General features: G+C 39.4%; 2 protein-coding genes across 2 annotated transcripts in view; one reads left to right on the forward strand and one right to left on the reverse strand.

Annotated features, from left to right (window-relative positions):
* LOC133658215 (sodium- and chloride-dependent GABA transporter 2-like) overlaps positions 1-4,533 on the forward strand; it is a 50,209-nt gene extending 45,676 nt beyond the window's left edge. The window contains exons 13-15 of the mRNA XM_062059990.1: positions 2,844-2,944; positions 3,061-3,231; positions 3,313-4,533. Coding sequence (XP_061915974.1) covers positions 2,844-2,944; positions 3,061-3,231; positions 3,313-3,462 — 422 coding nt within the window. The 3' untranslated portion in view covers positions 3,463-4,533. The remainder of the gene's footprint in view (positions 1-2,843; positions 2,945-3,060; positions 3,232-3,312) is intronic.
* The window catches only part of mrpl39 (mitochondrial ribosomal protein L39), a 350,047-nt gene that overhangs the window by 104,062 nt on the left and 225,985 nt on the right, over positions 1-20,000 (reverse strand). The window lies entirely within an intron of this gene.

Genomic DNA, 20,000 nt, shown 5'->3' on the forward strand with positions numbered 1-20,000 from the left:
CTAACCAATAATAAATAAAATACTTCTTACCATTAATGCGACTTCTGATGCCTTTGTAGTCTGGTTGATATGTGGTTATTTTTAACACTGTGATTATCAGCAGAATTATTCATTACTTATCGTGTTAAGCAATGTCAGGTAAGATATATCTGAGAGCCAGATGCAGTCATCAAAAGAGCCACATCTGGCTCTAGAGCCATAGGTTCCCTACCCCTGATCTAGAATCATGTTATTTTTGTGCAGAATACAAAGAACTAATCAAATATGTCTGCCAGGTGTGTTGTTGCAGGTTGTAGCAATACAACTAAAGCAGAGGTCAGCCTGCATACTAGAGGTGGGGATCTTTGGGCACCTCATGATACGTTCAGGGGCTACGATTTGATGAAACATTTATCATTTACGCATACATGATTATTGTATTGTATATTATTAATATATCATATATTCATAATATATATTCTAAATGTACAACCGTATTTTTCGGACGATAAATCCTATCATTTTCTCAAAAATCGACAGTGCGCCTTATAACCCGCTGTGCCTAATGTACGGAATAATTCTGGTTGTGCTTACCGACCTCGAAGCAATTTTATTTGGTACTTGGTGTAATGATAAGTGTGACCAGTAGATGGTAGCCACACATAAGAGATATGTGTAGACTGCAATATGACGCCAGTAAACAGTACCAAAACTTTAAATGTTCCATTGAAAATAAAAAACATTACACACGGCACTCAAAAATCTGTCAAAATGTTTTAGTATGACTTTGAAGCCGCACCGCTTGACGGATTGTTGGCCAATTACACCTACCGTAGTCAGTATTACTATGGTGTGTGTATAAGGACCGCAAAATGGCACCCATTAGCAGACATATTGCTTCACAATATTATGCAAAACTTACTTTTCTTACCTTCTGGTACCTGCTGATGTGTATTTGAGATCTGCATAAGTCCTGAAAATGTGCGCACGTCCGCCTTGTTGCGTGCCGATGCCATAGTCGATAAGCTTCTTCTTTTTCAGTATCTTCTTGTTATGGGGCATTCACCCTCTGATGTTGCCATTTCTAATATAAAGAAGTGTAAAGTTCTTACTTATATCTCGCTATGGAAGCGCTAAAAACTACCAGTGTAGTGAGTTTACATAATTCACCCACGGAACTTTAGTTATTAGAGAGTTCCGGTCGGACGTTTTTTCACGGGACACATTTCCGGCGTTGTTGTTGCACTAGTGAGCCACGGATGAGGAGATGCTGCTCAGTTGTTGATTTAAGTAAAGTTTGACACTTTTTCGACTCCCATCCTTTCACGCTACACCGCTACAACAAAGATGAGGCCAAAAGACGCTGTTGAAGGGGAGCTATGTAAATAAGACTGCCCACAAAACGGCGCATCCTGAAGCGACTGTCAGAAAGCGACTTAAAAATGGTCTGTAAAACATAATCTATGCAACATTTTGACCAGGGAACCACCATTACATGTTATGTACACCACAAGGAAATGTTTTAAATTTAAAAAAAAGTCATAATGTGACCCCTTTAATGCGCCTTATGTATGAAAAAAGACCTGTATATATATATATATATATATATATATATATATATATATATATATATATATATATATATATATATATATATATATATATATATATATATATATATATGTATATATATATATATATATATATATACATATATATATATATATATATATATATATATATATATACAAACATATACATACATATATATATATATGTATGTATGTATGTATGTATGTGTATCTATTGTTCTCATTCTATACATTCCTCCATCAATTAATTAATCGCCCACTTCTAATCGGGATGCATTGGAGAATTTAGGACGTTTCCCACCTCTATGATGGGAATATGAAGAGTGTTTGGACCTCTCCAGTCAAAATGACACACGCAAAATGGGATGCACCAAGGCATGAGGAATGTCATTTGCAGAAATCTTTTTAATACGATTCTGACCTTCACGAAAAAAGGTTTTGGTCGGAGTTCGGATGGAAAACAATTTAAAAGACTTAAGCCAAATGTGATTCCATAAAAACAGGAGCACCCTTGAGGGGAGAAAAACGTAGTCAGAACTTGTGGGAAAAGCGGGGAAAAAAAGCGCAACCTGCGCTGAAAAACGAGATTAAAACACAATAAGCCTCTAGTATTCCATTGTGCGTCCTCTTCTACTGATGTTTTCGTCTAGATGCTTGAGAAAATGCTGGAAGAGCATGAGCAAACACAGGCTTGGTGTCTATGGAAGACGAGATAAAAGAGCAGCAGAGTACGGAAATGGCGATTCTCTTATTTTTATTTTTTGTTCTTAATGTTAACCATCCAGAGGAGCCAGATGAGGTGGTTCGGGCATCTGGTCAGGATGCCACCTGAACGCCTCCCTAGGGAGGTGTTTCGGGCACGTCCGACCGGTAGGAGGCCACGGGGAAGACCCAGGACACGTTGGGAAGACTATCTCTCCCAGCTGGCCTGGGAACGCCTCAGGATCCCCCGGGAGGAGCTGGACGAAGTAACTGGGGAGAGGGAAGTCTGGGCTTCCCTGCTTAGGCTGCTGCCCCCGCGACCCGACCTCGGATAAGCGGAAGAAGATGGATGAATGTTAACCATATCAGTTTTGAAGTAAACATGGACCAGGGCAACAAAAACACGCAATTAAGTGATGAAAATAATAGACTAATGACTATATCATAGAGACGATATAATGACTTGTCCTTTTGTGTGCATGACTTTTAATCTCATTATGGTGGTAAAATATGTTCTAAATATTTTATAGCCAACTGCAACCACTGCTTTTTTTTGTTTGTTTCCCAAAGGGGCTGAACGCTTCAGTTCAAACATCAAGGACATGACGGGCCACAACCCCTTGTTTGTCTTCAAGCTGTGCTGGAAATACCTGACACCAGCCGTGTGTACTGTAAGTCCTTTGGTATTAATTATACATATTAAATGTATAATTAATATAAAATTATAATTATACATTTAATATAAGTATATGTGTATTTGTAAAATATGTCTTCCTGTTGCCTGTAGGCTACCTTCCTGTTCTCCCTGTTGTGTTGGTCTCCGTTGAGCCTCGGGAAAGGCCTTGTTGCTCCGGGTTGGGCCACAGGACTAGGCTGGCTCCTCACCTTCTCCTCCGTGTCTCTGCTTCCCATCTGGGCCATCTATGCATTCGCCATGACGCCCGGCACCATCACACAGGTTCTTTACTGGGCTGTTTGATAGCGATGATTACAATTCTTGTCTCATGTATTTAACTATCGTGTTTTTACCACTTTGTAGCGCTTTCACCGCTTGTGCAACCCCACCATAAACTCGCCACAGGCATTCCAACATTTCGCCAACAGCGCAACCGCCTACCAGCCTGCGCTTTACCTTGCAGAGACGCCAAAGGAACCGATCAGCGACATCGTCCAGGATAAAAGAGGGTAGATCCTTCAGCACTGTGTCCAAAGAGCTTGACAATTAGTTTTGGTTGGAATTATTCAATCATTACTGTTTGCATTCCCATTGTCACTAATTAGGGTACCAAAATAATCAGTACTTGAGGGTACGCTCATGTTAGTGTGCGAGACACACTGCTGTCTGTTAAGTTAACCACAGACAATCATTACTTCTGTGGGAAACAACAACAAAAAAATGTAAGAAATATCATGGATAAGATAAGAGCACCTGGGGATAGGTTGATTGGCAACACTAAATTGGCCCTAGTGTGTGAATGTGAGTGTGAATGTTGTCTATCTGTGTTGGCCCTGCGATGAGGTGGCGACTTGTCCAGGGTGTACCCCGCCTTCCGCCCGATTGTAGCTGAAATAGGCTCCAGCATCCCCCGCGACCCTGAAGGGAATAAGCGGTAGAAAATGGATGGATGGATGGAAGATAAGAGCAGGGATCCCCAAACGACAGCCGTATCCGACCCACCAGCATCCACAATCTGGCCCATTTGATGTACCAAATTTAAAAAAAAAAAAATGTATATACATATATGTACATATATAGTTATATATACACTACCGTTCAAAAGTTTGGGGTCACATTGAAATGTCCTTATTTTTCAATGAAGATAACTTTAAACCAGTCCTAACTTTAAAGAAATACACTCTATACATTGCTAATGTGGTAAATGACTATTCTAGCTGCAAATGTCTGGTTTTTGGTGCAATATCTACATAGGTGTATAGAGGCCCATTTCCAGCAACTATCACTCCAGTGTTCTAATGGTACAATGTGTTTGCTCATTGGCTCAGAAGGCTAATTGATGTTTAGAAAACCCTCGTGCAATCATGTTCACACATCTGAAAACAGTTTGGCTCGTTACAGAAGCTACAAAATAGACCTTCCTTTGAGCAGATTGAGTTTCTGGAGCATCACATTTGTGGGGTCAATTAAATGCTCAAAATGGCCAGAAAAAGAGAACTTTCATCTGAAACTCGACAGTCTATTCTTGTTCTTAGAAATAAAGGCTATTCCACAAAATTGTTTGGGTGACCCCAAACTTTTGAACGGTAGTGTATATATATATATATGTCTGTATGTATGTATATATATGTATATACAGGTATACTGTATGTATACATATATATTATATAGATATATTTATATACATATACATATATATAAATATATGTATATATATATATATATATATATATATATATATATATATATATATATATATATATATATATATATATATAGATATTTATACATATATATATATATATAGATATATATATATATAGATATATATATATAGATATATATATGTTCATGTTGATGCCCATGTATGCTGTACAGATTTACTTTAGATAAGTGGGGGATAGTTCTCTTGTTGCCTTAATTGTATTTGACTTTAAAGAATGTTTGGATATATTTAGTGTTTAATGTAGCGGGACCAGAGCAAGATGGGATAGAAAGAAGAAAAAATAAGACAGAGGTGGAAATTGTCTGGAACAAAAAGTGTGGGTGTGTTTGTGTGTAGGTGTGTGATTGTGTGTATATATATGTATATATACACTCACACACACGCCCTCTTTTCTGGACTGTATAGTGCACTGGATATTAGCCGCACCCTTAAATTTTAGAAGAAAAACATACATTAGATATATAAGTTGTGAAATTAGGTATTTACACAGAAATATTTTTTTAATGTTTATTTACATACCTTAATTGTATCCAAACAGTGCCTGTTAAACGGCTGATCAAACACAACAGAAGTTATTGTCATGGACCATCTCCAATCAGCTAAACAGACTCAATAACTCCACGGTGACGTCTTGCTGAATTTCCTGAGGAGTTTGTGAAATTGAAACAATACAAAAAGAACGCCGTTGTAAGTTAATAATACTAACACAGGCGTGTTAGCATATTAGCTAATGCTAACTACGCTAGCTTCATTACATTACGATAGGGAAAACACTCCTACAGACATCACACGTGGGATGTTTTAGTAACGATGATTTGTTTTAGTTAAATTGTGAAACTTTACAAACGTTGCTTCGAATGATAAAATAAGAATCATTTTGAGCAGAAATGTTATTGACGGTTTTGCTTTCGGTTCAAGGCAAACCAGTAAGTGCATTTTCAGACCGCAGCACATGCAGTGAGCGAACTCGTCCAAAAGATGGCGAGTGCAGCTAAAATACAAAATACAAACACACCATTTCAGTCCCCTGCTTGGGTTTAATGAAAACCATTGAACACAAAACATTATGGCAATTAGCGAAATAAATTCCATAAATTAGCCGCACCGTTTTATTAGCCGCAGGGTTCAAAGTGTTAGAAAAAAGAAGCGGCTTACAGTCCGGAATTTATAGTTTATACACACATATATATAGACCAGCAAATTATTTTAACCATTGTGGCCCCTGAGTCAAATGGTTTGAGGATCCCTGAGATAGCAAGAGAGCACTCAGTTTTTCTTTTGTCAGGATAATAGGCGCACGCATATCGTCGTCTTCTTCTAGATGCGGGTTGGTCAACGGAACTGTAGCACATGAAGGCTAGACTAAAGACTTGCCACAAATACCTCTCATTTTTAAGGGTGTAAGACACACTCACTGCCTTTATATGATAAAAACAACAAAACAGGCCATTAGAATATGAGGATTTATTTAACGAAAATGTGAAGAGATGCGTCAGTTTATTAGTTATATGGCTGTATGTGTGAAAGACGTCATTACACTGCCAACAAATGAATGTGCCGCTACTACGTCCTTCTGTGAGGTCCCTGCATTATCCTGAAGGGCAGAAGGGAACGCCTTGATTTGGGACTCCTTAAAGGGGAACTGCACTTTTATTGGAATTTTGTCTATCATTCACAATTTTTATGTGAGACGAGAACACGTCTTTCTTTTTTTTTATCTCGTAAATAAAAATTGCTCTCTTGTGCCTATAAAAAAACATCCACACACCTCTATCAATGTTTAATATACAGACTGTAATATATTTGTAATTTAATAACAGGCATATTCATAATGATATGTAATATTTACGCATTTTGCTCATTTCAAAACATACGGTGGCGCTTTAATTGCACAGACGTTTTCTTTTTCCTACAACAACTATTAATAATCACACAGACTTCATGAGAGACTACAAACATTTAAAAAAAACAATCACTTACTGTACAATGTCTGCTCTCACTGGGATGCCGACTGATGGGATGTTTATATCTTCCTGTTTAGATGAAGAATGAATCATAATCCCCACAAAGGGTTAAAACGAGCGTCTTTTTGTATCTTTTTCGCCATCTCCGGTTCTAAGTTAAATGTCACAGGTGACCAACTTCTCGGTTTATGGCCGCATCCTTCTACTATCCAGGTGGGAGGCATGATGTCGAATAAACTTTCACCAACTCAGAAGGGACCATTATGCAGCAGCTCAGTACGTCAGCGCTCTGTGATCACGGTGCGGCCTAAAATATTTTGTCTGCCTTAATGCTTGTATTAACAATAACGCTAATACTTGTCTAATATTCAGGTCACGAGATGTAAATGCAATATTATTTCCTGTTTTTGGATGTTTTTTTAGATTGATTTAGAGGCAAAATGGATTACTTTTATTAGCATCAATGCGAGCCACATGGAACGTGTCGATTATTATAAAATAGAATGGAGAAAAAAAATGCATATTTGTTTTTTGTCTCTCACAAGGATTGTGAATGACAGGCAAAATCCCCCCCCAAAAAAGTGCAGTTCCCCTTTAAAGTACCCATCCCCCATGTGAGCAGCTAACACTCCTTTTCCATGCAATGCCACAAACTGCTCTTTTTAGCTCATCACTGCGGTTAGCATTTTTATCTCTATGAGAAATCTGGCTTGCGTTGCTCAGCTCTTTTGGTCCTTTTTGACACAGCATGTTTTATTAGATTTATTTCAGGGGTTGGGCTCAAGTTTTACATTAAGAACAGTCAATTAATGAATGGCAAGGCGCTTCAAATGATTTTTTTTTTCCGCAAATGTACTCGACTATCTTTGAAACAACGTTGCAAAATAGTTGTATTTGTAAATTGGGCCCACGTTGATGTCTAATGTTGGATCCACACGTTGTTAGTTGGGAAATGACCAAATTTCTTTTTTCTTTTTTCTTTTTTTTGTTGTCCTGTCCAGCTTCTCAGGCAAATCATATAGTAGATGTAGATGCCTATATCGGCTGTTCAGATTTACTTTACAAAAGAGAAGTGTAGGATACTTCTCTTGTTGCCTTATTTGTATTTGACTTTATTAAATGTATTTATATCATCATTTGGTGCAGCCGGGCCGGAGCAGGAGGGGATAGAAAGAGAAAAAAAGGAGGACAGAGGGGGGAATTGTGGGGACAAGAGAGGGATTGGACAGAGAGACGAAAACAACAACAGCAAACACAACAACAACAACAATAGAGCAACATCAGCAAATACGACATGTACAAATATGATGGTAAAAGTAATAGCAAATAAGCACTTAGCGAAAAAATAATACAGAAATGACAATGAGCATTATTACACTAAAAATGGAGCAATTCGAATACCAATAGAATTAGCGCTATTGATAATGAACAATACCAATACTTTACCTTTATTATCAACAATACAGTTGTTCAAATGCAACAATACATATACGTAATGATAACTTGAGATACGAAACAATGCAGAAAAATGGAGGGGAAGAAAGACAAGCAACCTACATTAACCTTGTAGATTGTTATAGTAACAATAGGTTAATGACCAAATTTCAATGTCACAATGTCATCAAAAAGCATGTTGTTTCAACGTTATATTTGTGTTGTAAAATATTGGTTGGAAAATGACCAAAATTCAATGGTCAAATCAACGTCAGAACCCAACATTGACTAAACGTCGTCAAAAAGCATGTTGTTTCAACGTTATGTTTGAGTTGCTCAACGTCAGGACCTAATTCAACCAGTTCTCAACGTTGTTTTAATGTCTTGTTCCTGCTGGGTACCTGCTCTTGTTAGTGATAAGAACGTCATGGAAAATGTCCCCCACGTGTTGACATTGTCGGCGGTGGCTCGGCAGCGGGTCGGTAATATGATTTCATTTATATTTACATAATGTGTCAGGAAGGTATGTTAACTTATGTTTAAAAATGTCTGAGTTTGCACTAAAAAAAAATATTTTGCAGCAATTCATTTAAATTTATAAATTCATGTTTGATTAAAAAAGTATAAAAGTGTTTAATGTAAATAAAATAAAAAAGTTTGAAAAATGTTTGTAATGGGGGTCCCCACTATTTTTGGACCCCAATTTAGCCCTGGTGCTTTACATGCCTTAAACAGTAAAAAAAGATAATATTTTTAAAATCCAAATTTCTGTTACAGACTCCACACATAAAGATAAATTATGTTTATGTAATCAAGGCTGTCAAATTGTTACATTATTTAATCAGATCAATCATGATTAATCACAGGTTATTACTCACTTGCATAATTTATGCAAGGTTATTTGGATGCAATTGTGTCAATTGTCATTCAGGAACCTTTTTGAAATGTTTTGCATGAATGTACGTCATTTATTTGCCCACAACTTGCTTACAGGTTCATCCAAAGTGCCGTCTGATTTATATTTTGAAGCGAAATTTGCCAGCGAGTATACACCAGACACCAGTCCGAATGAATGTATTTACAGTAGGGTCGGGATTCATATGGCCCCATTCCTGGGTGGATCTCGCGTGAGACGAGGATGGGGGGGTTTAATCATTTTGAAATGCAGTCTGCTGAAAACGATGGAAAGCGCCACAAAGCACATTTTAAGATTTTCAACACTCTACTGCCATCTGGGGGCTAAAGTGGATAGTACACCCCCCCCCCCCCCTAACTCGTCACGTTTCATATGTCGGGTAAACCGCGACGAATGGGGCCGTATTAAATCCCCTTCCTACTACAATTACAGCCGTTGTTATATGCTTTAATTGTTGTTGAAACATGTTTGTGCGCCAACGAGGTTGCCTATGAGGCAAAAGAAAACCTTTTACACTGGAAAGAAAATGTATATCATCTTTTTAAGTTATCCTCAACAGATCTCTGTATTTCTGTTCTGTATTTGGCAAAAAGGTTCTCAATCATCCTGATCCTAGTTATATATTACTGTTTTCTGATAGTTTACATGATGGTGCTGCAAAATGTGACTTAGAATCTCAAAATGTGAATCTTTGTAAGCGGGCAATATTTCATCAATCATTGTGATTTAAGACTACTGCACCCAAATTTTGCAACCCAAATCAGGGTTTATTTTTCCAGTCCATCAAAATAATGTGTTCTTCTGGTGTGTTATAACATGCTTATTCATACCTCAAATTACATCCGTCAAAAATTGCTGTCTGTGTTTTATTTTTGTCATGGGCCTTTTTTTCTAGCGTTTGTCTACTTTTTTGAATAAATGTACACAATGTGGACAAGAAAGTATTTGCTGTGTTCCATATTTGAGGATATTGCTCACCCAGCAGGCACAAGACATTGATACGACGTTGAGTATATGTACATGTCCTTTAAAACTGACTTTGAAACAACATTGCAAAATAGTTGTTTGTAAATTGAGACAACGTTGGTGTCTAACGTTAGATCCACGTTTGTTGGTTGGGAAATGACCAAATTTCAATGTCAAATCAACGTCACAACCTGACATTGATTAAACGTTGTCAAAAAGCATGTTGTTTCAGCATTGTATTTGTGTTGTAAAATATTGGTTGGAAAATGACCAAAATGCAATGGTCAAGGCAACGTCAGAACCCAACATTGATTAAACCTTGTCAAAAAGCATGTTGTTTCAACGTTAGGTTTGAGTTGCTCAACGTCAGGACCTAATTCAACAAGTTCTCAACATTGTTTTAATGTCTTGTGCCTGCTGAGAACAGAAAAAACGCAAATAATAGACGCATCTATAAAAAATGCGTACTTCGACAAGTCCTATAATTTGCCTCACACACTTGATAAACAATAATTCTGAAAAATAACTAGCAGAATCACCTGGCGGTCAGTAGGGACGGTCAACGTTTACATTTCAACCAAAAGTATAAGGTTCCTTTAAAAACAATGCTTGTACTGAATTTTGTGACATTGAAGTTGAACAAACTGGTGATTTTGAATACTTCAATAGCATAATTTAAATGATACATTAGGAGTATAATAAACAATAAGAAATATAATTCACAATAAATTGTCAATAGGGATGTCCGATAATATCGGCCTGCCGATTTTATCGGCCGATTAATGCGTTAAAATGTAATATCGGAAATTATCGGTATCGGTTTTTTTATTATCGGTATCGTTTTTTTTGTTTTGTTTTGGGTTTTTTTGTTTTTTTAATTAAATCAACATAAAAAACACAAGATACACTTTCAATTAATGCACCAACCCAAAAAACCTCCCTCCTCATTCACACAAAAGGGTTGTTTCTTTCTGTTATTAATATTCTGGTTCCTACATTATATACCAATATATATCAATACAGTCTGCAGGGATACAGTCCGTAAGCACACATGATTGTGCGTGCTGTTGGTCCACTAATAGTACTAACCTTTAACAGTTAATGTTACTCATTTTCATTAATTACTAGTTTCTATGTAACTGTTTTTATATTGTTTTACTTTCTTTTTTATTCAAGAAAATGTTTTTAATTTATTTATCTTATTTTATTTTATTATTTTTTTTAAAAAGTACCTTATCTTCACCATACCTGGTTGTCCAAATTAGACATAATAATGTGTTAATTCCACGACTGTATATAAAGGTTGATATCGGTATCGGTTGATATCGGTATCGGTAATTAAAGAGTTGGACAATATCGGATATCGGCAAAAAGCCATTATCGGACATCCCTAATTGTCAAAATAACTGCAGCAATACAGAGCACACAGAATTTGGGATGGGAGATACTGCCAAAAATATACATTTTAATATATACTGCAGTGTCCTGTGATGACGACATACACAATATTGCCAAAAGTATTTGGCCACCTGCCTTGACTCACATATGAACTTGAAGTGCCATCCCATTCCTAACCCATAGGGTTCAATATGATGTCGGTCCACCTTTTGCAGCTATTACAGCTTCAACTCTTCTGGGAAGGCTGTCCACAAGGTTGCGGAGTGTGTTTACAGGAATTTTCGACCCTTCTTCCAAAAGCGCATTGGTGAGGTCACACACTGATGTTGGTGGAGAAGGCCTGGCTCTCAGTCTCCGTTCTAATTCATCCCAAAGGTGTTCTATGGGGTTCAGGTCAGGACTCTGTGCAGGCCAGTCAAGTTCATCCACACCAGACTCTTGTCATGCATGTCTTTATGGACCTTGCTTTGTGCACTGCTGCACAGTCATGTTGGAAGAGGAAGAGCTCCAAACTGTTCCCACAAGGTTGGGAGCATGGGATTGTTCAAAATGTTTTGGTATTCTAGAGCATTCAAAGTTCATTTCACTGTAAGTAAGGGGCCAAGCCCAAATTCTGAAAAACAACCTCACACCATAATTCCTCTTCCAAACCCAGACTCGTCCATCAGATTCCCAGATGGAAAAGCGTGATTCATCACTCCAGAGAAGGCGTCTCCACTGCTCTAGAGTCCAGTGGCGACGTGCTTTACACCACTGCATCCAACGCTTTGCATTGGACTTGGTGATGTATGGCTTAGATGCAGCTGCTCGGCCATGGAAACCCATTCCATGAAGCTCTCTGCGTACTGTACGTGGGCTAATTGGAAGGTCACATGAAGTTTGGAGCTCTGTAGAAAGTTGCCGACCTCTTTGCACTATGCGCTTCAGCATCCGCTGACCCCTCTCTGTCAGTTTACGTGGCCTACCACTTGGTGGCTGAGTTGCTGTTGTTCCCAAACGCTTCCATGTGCTTATAATAAAGCCGACAGTTGACTTTGGAATATTTAGGAGCGAGGAAATTTCACGACTGGATTTGTTGCACAGGTGGCATCCTATGACAGTTCCACGCTGGAAATCCCTGAGCTCCTGAGAGCGGCCCATTCTTTCACAAACAGTCTCCATGCCTAAGTGGTTGATTTTACACACCTGTGGCCGGCCCAAGTGATTAGGACACATGATCCTGATCATTTGGATGGGTGGGCAAATACTTTTGGCAATATAGTGTATATCACTATATATTATTTACTATGTATATTATAGTAGAACTATTTCAAGACAGTTTGTAAAGACTGTTATAAATGCTGATACTTCAAATGCTCAACATGGTTGAAAGATTCCATTTTTAAAAACACAGGATGGAGATGCAACAATATCAATAACCTTTTTTAAATAAATGATAAATGGGTTATACTTGTATAGCGCTTTTCTACCTTCAAGGTACTCAAAGCGCTTTGACACTATTTCCACATTCACCCATTCACACACACATTCACACACTGATGGAGGGAGCTGCCATGCAAGGCGCTAACCAGCAGCCATCAGGAGCAAGGGTGAAGTGTCTTGCCCAAGGACACAACGGACGTGACTAGGATGGTAGAAGGTGGGGATTGAACCCCAGTAAGCAGCAACCCTCCGATTGCTGGCACGGCCACTCTACCAACTTCGCCACGCCGTCCCCCAATGATTACCAACCTTTGGCTTTGATTTAAATCCTTTTTCCCCCTCCTCTTTCCAGAGAGATACTGTAGCAATTAGGGATGTCCGATAATATCGGACTGCCGATATTATCGGCCGATTAATGCTTTAAAATGTAATATTGGAAATTATCGGTATCTGTTTCAAAATTATCGGTATCGGTTACAAAAAGTAAAATTTATGACTTTTTAAAACACCGCTGTGTACACGGACATAGGGAGAAGTACTGAGCGCCAATAAACCTTAAAGGCACTGCCTTTGCGTGCCGGCCCAGTCACATAATATTTACGGCTTTTCACATACACAAGTGAATGCAAGCCATACTTGGTCAACAGCCATACAGGTCACAGGCTGGCCGTATAAACAACTTTAACACTGTTACAAATATGCGCCACACTGTGAACCCACACCAAACAAGAATGACAAACACATTTCGGGAGAACATCCGCACCGTAACACAACATAAACACAACAGAACAAATACCCAGAACCCCTTGCAGCACTAACTCTTCCGGGACGCTACAATATGCTACCCCCTACAACCCCCCCACCCCAACCCCAACCCCGCCCACCTCAACCTCCTCATGTCCCAAATTCCAAGCTGCTGTTTTGAGGCATGTTAAAAAAAAATAATGCACTTTGTGACTTCAATAATAAATATGGCAGTGCCATGTTGGCATTTTTTTCCATAACTTGAGTTGATTTATTTTGGGAAAACCTTGTTACATTGTTTAATGCATCCAGCGGGGCATCACAACAAAATTAGGCATAATAATTTGTTAATTCCACGACTGTATATATTGGTATCGGTTGATATCGGAATCGGTCATTAAGAGTTGGACAATATCGGAATATCGGCAAAAAAGCCATTATCGGACATCTCTAGTAACAATGACTGCTATAAAGACAGCCTGCATGGCAGTTTTGTGTCAACATTGCAACAATTTATTGTTACATTCCACCTCTTTGCTCTTTTATTCCATTTTTTTCTTATTTAATCGTATTTTTAGAAGAAAAAAACCCAGTTTGGTCGCCCCCGGGGCTATCCTGTCCAAACTCCCCACTAACGACTTATAATTCCGTATATTCACTTGCATGTTTTAAGGCCGTCTGAAGAGAGAGAGAGACCACTGACAAAGTGCTGCGAGGGCCACGTGGGGCGAGATGACAGCCAGAGATGCATGATGCACAAAAAACTCCATCACGCCTATGGAAGCACTTAGACTGCAATTCCCCTCATTTGATTCTCATCCTGATGGGAATTACTGGGTTTTGCCAAGCATGAAAGGAGGACGGTGTGTGTGTGTGTGTGTGTGTGTGTGTGCGTGCAGGGGAGGAGAGGGGATCCTGACACCGCCACTTACAGGCCCAGCTCGCTGGTTATGTAACGGGATTGGCTTGTCAATGAGCCGTATTGGATTCTCTCTTTTCCCAGCCACCGTAGGAAGTGGGCTGGTGGCACACACACACACACGTGGCCTGGCACGCGCGGGCTCTTTTGTTTTGGTGTCGTGCAATGCTGTTTGCAGCCTGCGGGTTATACAGTGTGTGTGTGTGTGTGTGTGTGTGTAACGCGGATGGTTTATGTCCATATGGTTGCTTTGGCGAACACGGTCTCAGATGATAGGGATTAAAAACCATCCAATGAGTGAGTGTGACGGATTCAAAGAGGAGAACATTGTGGGGATGCCAGCCAAAGTGTTGTGTGTGTGTGTGTGTGTAGACAAGCAGCCGACGTCTGCCTGACATCACAGCGACCTGACCAAACATCCTCTGTCACACACACACACACAGCTCGTATTTGCTCGGCCTTTACAGGCGTCTTCCAGCGCGGCGAATACACTTGACAGTTTGGTGTGAGGCCGAAGCAGCCGGAGACCAGACTGGAGGACAGACAGAAAAGTAAAGATGCTGGAGGATGTATTGCGTAATAGCACGTGCGGGTTTACCTTGACGCCGGAGCCACCGGAGCCATTGCGGTGGCCCCTCGGCTCGGTGAAGTTAGCGAGTCTGGCGACCCGGGTGTCCTGGTTTGTTGTTGCCCACGCCCCGCGCGTGTCGAAAAAGGTCACGGAGAGTGCGGGTAAATTGTGGTATCGATTCGACCGCGCCGCCAAATGACTGCAGAACGAGCCACCATTAGGGCGAGTGTCAGCACTTTGATAAAGAAGGTGAGAAAATCTATTGAATAAATACCGTATTTTTCGGAGTATAAGTCGCACCGGCCGAAAATGCATAATAAAGAAGGAAAAAAACATACCGTATTTCCTTGAATTAGCGCCGGGGCGGTAGTTAATTTAAAACCTCTTCTCACTGCGGCGCTTACCAAAGGCATGCGCTAAATTTAGGCATGCGCTTATAAATTTGAGTGTGATGTAAGGATACCATCATGACATAGCTTAATGCCGCAATAAAATTTAAAGGCCTACTGAAATGAATTTTTTTTATTTAAACGGGGATAGCAGATCTATTCTATGTGTCATACTTGATCATTTCGCGATATTGCCATATTTTTGCTGAAAGGATTTAGTATAGAACAACGACGATAAAGATTGCAACTTTTGGTATCTGATAAAAAAAAAAGGCTTGCCCCTACCGGAAGTAGCGTGACGTAGTCAGTTGAACATATACGCAAAGTTCCCTATTGTTTACAATGATGGCCGCATGAAGTGAGAGAGATTCGGACCGAGAAAGCGACAATTTCCCCATTAATTTGAGCGAGGATGAAAGATTTGTGGATGAGGAAAGTGCAAGTGAAGGACTAGTGGGGAGTTGAAGCTATTCAGATAGGGAAGATGCTGTGAGAGCCGGGGGTGACCTGATATTCAGCTGGGAATGACTACAACAGTAAATAAACACAAGACATATATATACTCTATTAGCCACAACACAACCAGGCTTATATTTAATATGCCACAAATGAATCCTGCATAAAAACACCTGCGTGTTTGTTACGCTAGCTCCTAGCTCCTCTGCTAGCTCCTAGCTCCATAGAACACGCCAATACAATTCAAACACATGATCAACACACACAATCACTCAGCCCAAAAGACCGTTCACCTAACCCAAGGTTCATAAAGCTTATATATTTTAAAAAAGTTACGTACATACGCAAAAAAAAGTTGCGCACATACGGTCAAGCGATCAAATGTTTAGAAGCCAAAGCTGCATACTCACAGTAGCACGTCTGCGTCTTTGTCATCCAAATCAAAGTAATCCTGGTAAGAGTCTGTGTTGTCCCAGTTCTCTACAGGCGTCTGTGTATCGAAGTCAAAAGTTCTCCTGGTTAGAGTCTCTGTTATCCGAGTTCTTCCATCTTGACTGCATCTTTCGGGAATGTAAACAAAGAAGCGCCGGCTGTGTACTGTTGTTGCTGACTACGTTCGAAAAATATGTCCATTTCGCACCGACAACTTTCTTCTTTGCTTGCTCAGCTTCCTTCTCCATAATGCAATGAACATGATTGCAACAGATTCACGAACACAGATGTCCAGAATACTGTGGAATTATGAAATGAAAACAGAGCTTTTTCGTATTGGCTTCAATGTGGAAGGCATACCCGTGTTCCCCGGTCTACGTCACGCGCATACGTCATCCTCAGAGGCGTTTCGAACCGGAAGTTTAGCGGCAAATTTAAAATGTCACTTTATAAGTTAATCCGGCCGTATTGGCATGTGTTATAATGTTAAGATTTCATCATTGATATATAAACTATCAGACTGCGTGGTCGGTAGTAGTGGGTTTCAGTAGGCCTTTAAAGCACAATGAATCATCCCGGGAGTTCTTTTTGTTTGGGTCTGAAAAGGCAATTAAAATAACATTATTACCGCCTGTTAGCAGGTTAACTTAGCTCACGATTTGTTTCTGAAATGTTACTCGTACAACTGCATCAAAATGACTCCTATTTGACACACGCAGCTATATTGATAAAACATTTTTTCCAAAATAAAGTGCTTTGAAAGACGCAACTCCAACAACAAAAAGTCAGCTCTCTACCACTACAAACTAACACAATATTAATAATAAGAATTGCAATTACCTTAAATCCTACTGAATAGCTCTTTATCTTCTTCCCTTTATGCGATTTTAAGTGATTGAAATTAGCCTCCTCCATTTTGAAAATGATGCCTTGAAAGGTGAAATGTCACTCGTGACGTGACGAGTTTGACCCGGCGGTAATTCTAGGCATGCGCTAATTATTTTGCGAAACGAGATTGACCCGGCGGTAATTCTAGGCATGCGCATATTATATACCCGGCGGCAATTCAAGGAAATACGGTATACAAGTCGCACTGGAGTATAAGTCGCATTTTTGGGGGAAATTTATTTGATAAAACCCAACACCAAGAATAGACATTTGAAAGGCAATTTAAAATAAATAAAGAATAGTGAACAACAGGCTGAATAAGTGTACGTTATATGACGCATAAATAACCAACTGAGAACGTGCCTGGTATGTTAACGTAACATATTATGGTAAGAGTCATTCAAATAACTATAACATATAGAACATGCTATACGTTTACCAAACAATCTGTCAGTCCTAATCGCTAAATCCCATGAGATCTTATACGTCTAGTCTCTTACGTGAATGAGCTAAATAATATTATTTGATATTTTACGGTAATGTGTTAATAATTTCACACATAAGTCGCTCCTGAGTATAAGTCGCACCCCCGGCCAAACTACGAAAAAAACTGCGACTTATAGTCTGAAAAATACGGTAAAAGTTATGTTCCTTATGTGAGACAAAATGTGTTTTAAATGGTGGGAAAAAACTGCTAGCAGGAGGCGGCTAACAATGCAGGTAACGTGGGACTCATCTATTCCAGGGGTTCTTAACCTTTTTGACCTCAGGGTCCAACTTTTCCTCTCCACGCAAGTATTCACACTGAATTGGTAAACAAATTAATTGTAATTTTGTTTATATATATATTTTACTTTAATGATTTTAATCCTATTAAATAATTATATCTGACCTACGTACAGTTTACAACCTTGTCAAATGATATGAACCTGTGTTCATCGTAAACATGTGACTGTTTGCGACTTAAAGGCCTACTGAAATGAATTTTTTTTATTTAAACGGGGATAGCAGATCCATTCTATGTGTCATACTTGATTATTTTGCGATATTGCCATATTTTTGCTGAAAGGATTTAGTAGAGAACATTGACGATAAAGTTCGCAACTTTTGGTCGCTGATAAAAAAAGCCTTGCCTGTACCGGAAGTACCGTGACGTCACAGGTTGAAAGGCTCCTCACATTTCCCCATTGTTTACACCAGCAGCGAGAGCGATTCGGACCGAGAAAGCGACGATTACCCCATTAATTTGAGCCAGGATGAAAGATTTGTGGATGAGGAACGTGAGAGTGAAGGACTAGAGTGCAGTGCAGGACACATCTTTTTTCACTCTGACCGTAACTTAGGTACAAGGGCTCATTAGATTCCACACTTTCTCCTTTTTCTATTGTGGATCACGGATTTGTATTTTAAACCACCTCGGATACTATATCCTCTTGAAAATGAGAGTCGAGAACGCGAAATGGACATTCACAGTGACTTTTATCTCCACAACAATACATCGGCGAAGCTCTTTAGCTACGGAGTTAACGTGATAGCATCGGGCTTAACTGCAGATAGAAACAAAAGAAATAAACCTCTGACTGGAAGGATAGACAGAAAATCAACAATACTATTAAACCATGGACATGTAAATACACGGTTAATGCTTTGCAGCCTGGCAAAGGTTAACAATGCTGTTGCTCATTGAAGCTAACTTAGCAACGGAACCTCACAGAGCTATGCTAAAAACATTAGCTATCCACCTACGCCAGTCAGCCCTCATCTGCTCATCAACACCCGTGCTCACCTGCGTTCCAGCGATCGACGGAGCGACGAAGAACTTCACCCGATCATCAAGGCGGTTGGCGGCCAGCGTCGGATAGCGCGTCTGCTATCCAAGTCAAAGTCCTCCTGGTTGTGTTGCTACAGCCAGCCGCTAATACACCGATCCCACCTACAGCTTTCTTCTTTGCAGTCTTCATTGTTCATTAAACAAATTGCAAAAGATTCACCAACACAGATGTCCAGAATACTGTGGAATTTTTCGATGAAAACCAAGATTTTTGTATTGGATACAATGTGTCCGAATACTTCCGTTTCAACGATTGACGTCACGCCCATACGTCATCATACATAGACGTTTTCAACTGGAAGTTTCACAGGAAATTTAAAATTGCACTTTATAAGTTAACCCGGCCATATTGGCATGTGTTGCAATGTTAAGATTTCATCATTGATATATAAACTATCAGACTGCGTGGTCGGTAGTAGTGGGTTTCAGTAGGCCTTTAAGTTCCTGTCCAGTACTCTTATTTTGTAGTTTCACTTCCCCTGTCTGTCCACTGTGTTCTGGCTCCCACACCTGGCACATCTGTACCCGGTTGCCAAGCAGTCCCCTATTTCAATCCAACTACGCTCTGCCTATCGATCGACAAAATAAGTTCCGTGTCTTCTGCCCTAATTAGCTGCACTCGCCTTCTTTTGTTCCTTTTTTCCTTTTCCGAGTCACTTGTTTTCCCACTCCCTTGTGAGTGCATTTTCTTTTTTTTATATCTGGTCTGCTGCATCTTGGGGTCACGTCGCTAAAGCTGCAAACAGGCTCGTGACACAAAGATTATTATTTATTTACCTTAGGCTTCGGTCAGGTCAAATATCCTGCATAGGCTCATAAATAACTGACAAAAAATTAAATCCCACACAATTTTTTTGTGCTAAAATAAACTAAATTACTAATGACTATGATTCTTAAATAAACTGTTAATAAAATTAAAGTGCAAATGATGATACAGCTTCACCACTTTAGTCATAACTTTTGCGATTAAGAAACTCTATGACTTTAGTTCCAGA

The sequence above is a fragment of the Entelurus aequoreus genome, linkage group LG01 (assembly GCF_033978785.1).
Source record: "Entelurus aequoreus isolate RoL-2023_Sb linkage group LG01, RoL_Eaeq_v1.1, whole genome shotgun sequence".
Classification (NCBI taxonomy): domain Eukaryota; kingdom Metazoa; phylum Chordata; class Actinopteri; order Syngnathiformes; family Syngnathidae; genus Entelurus; species Entelurus aequoreus.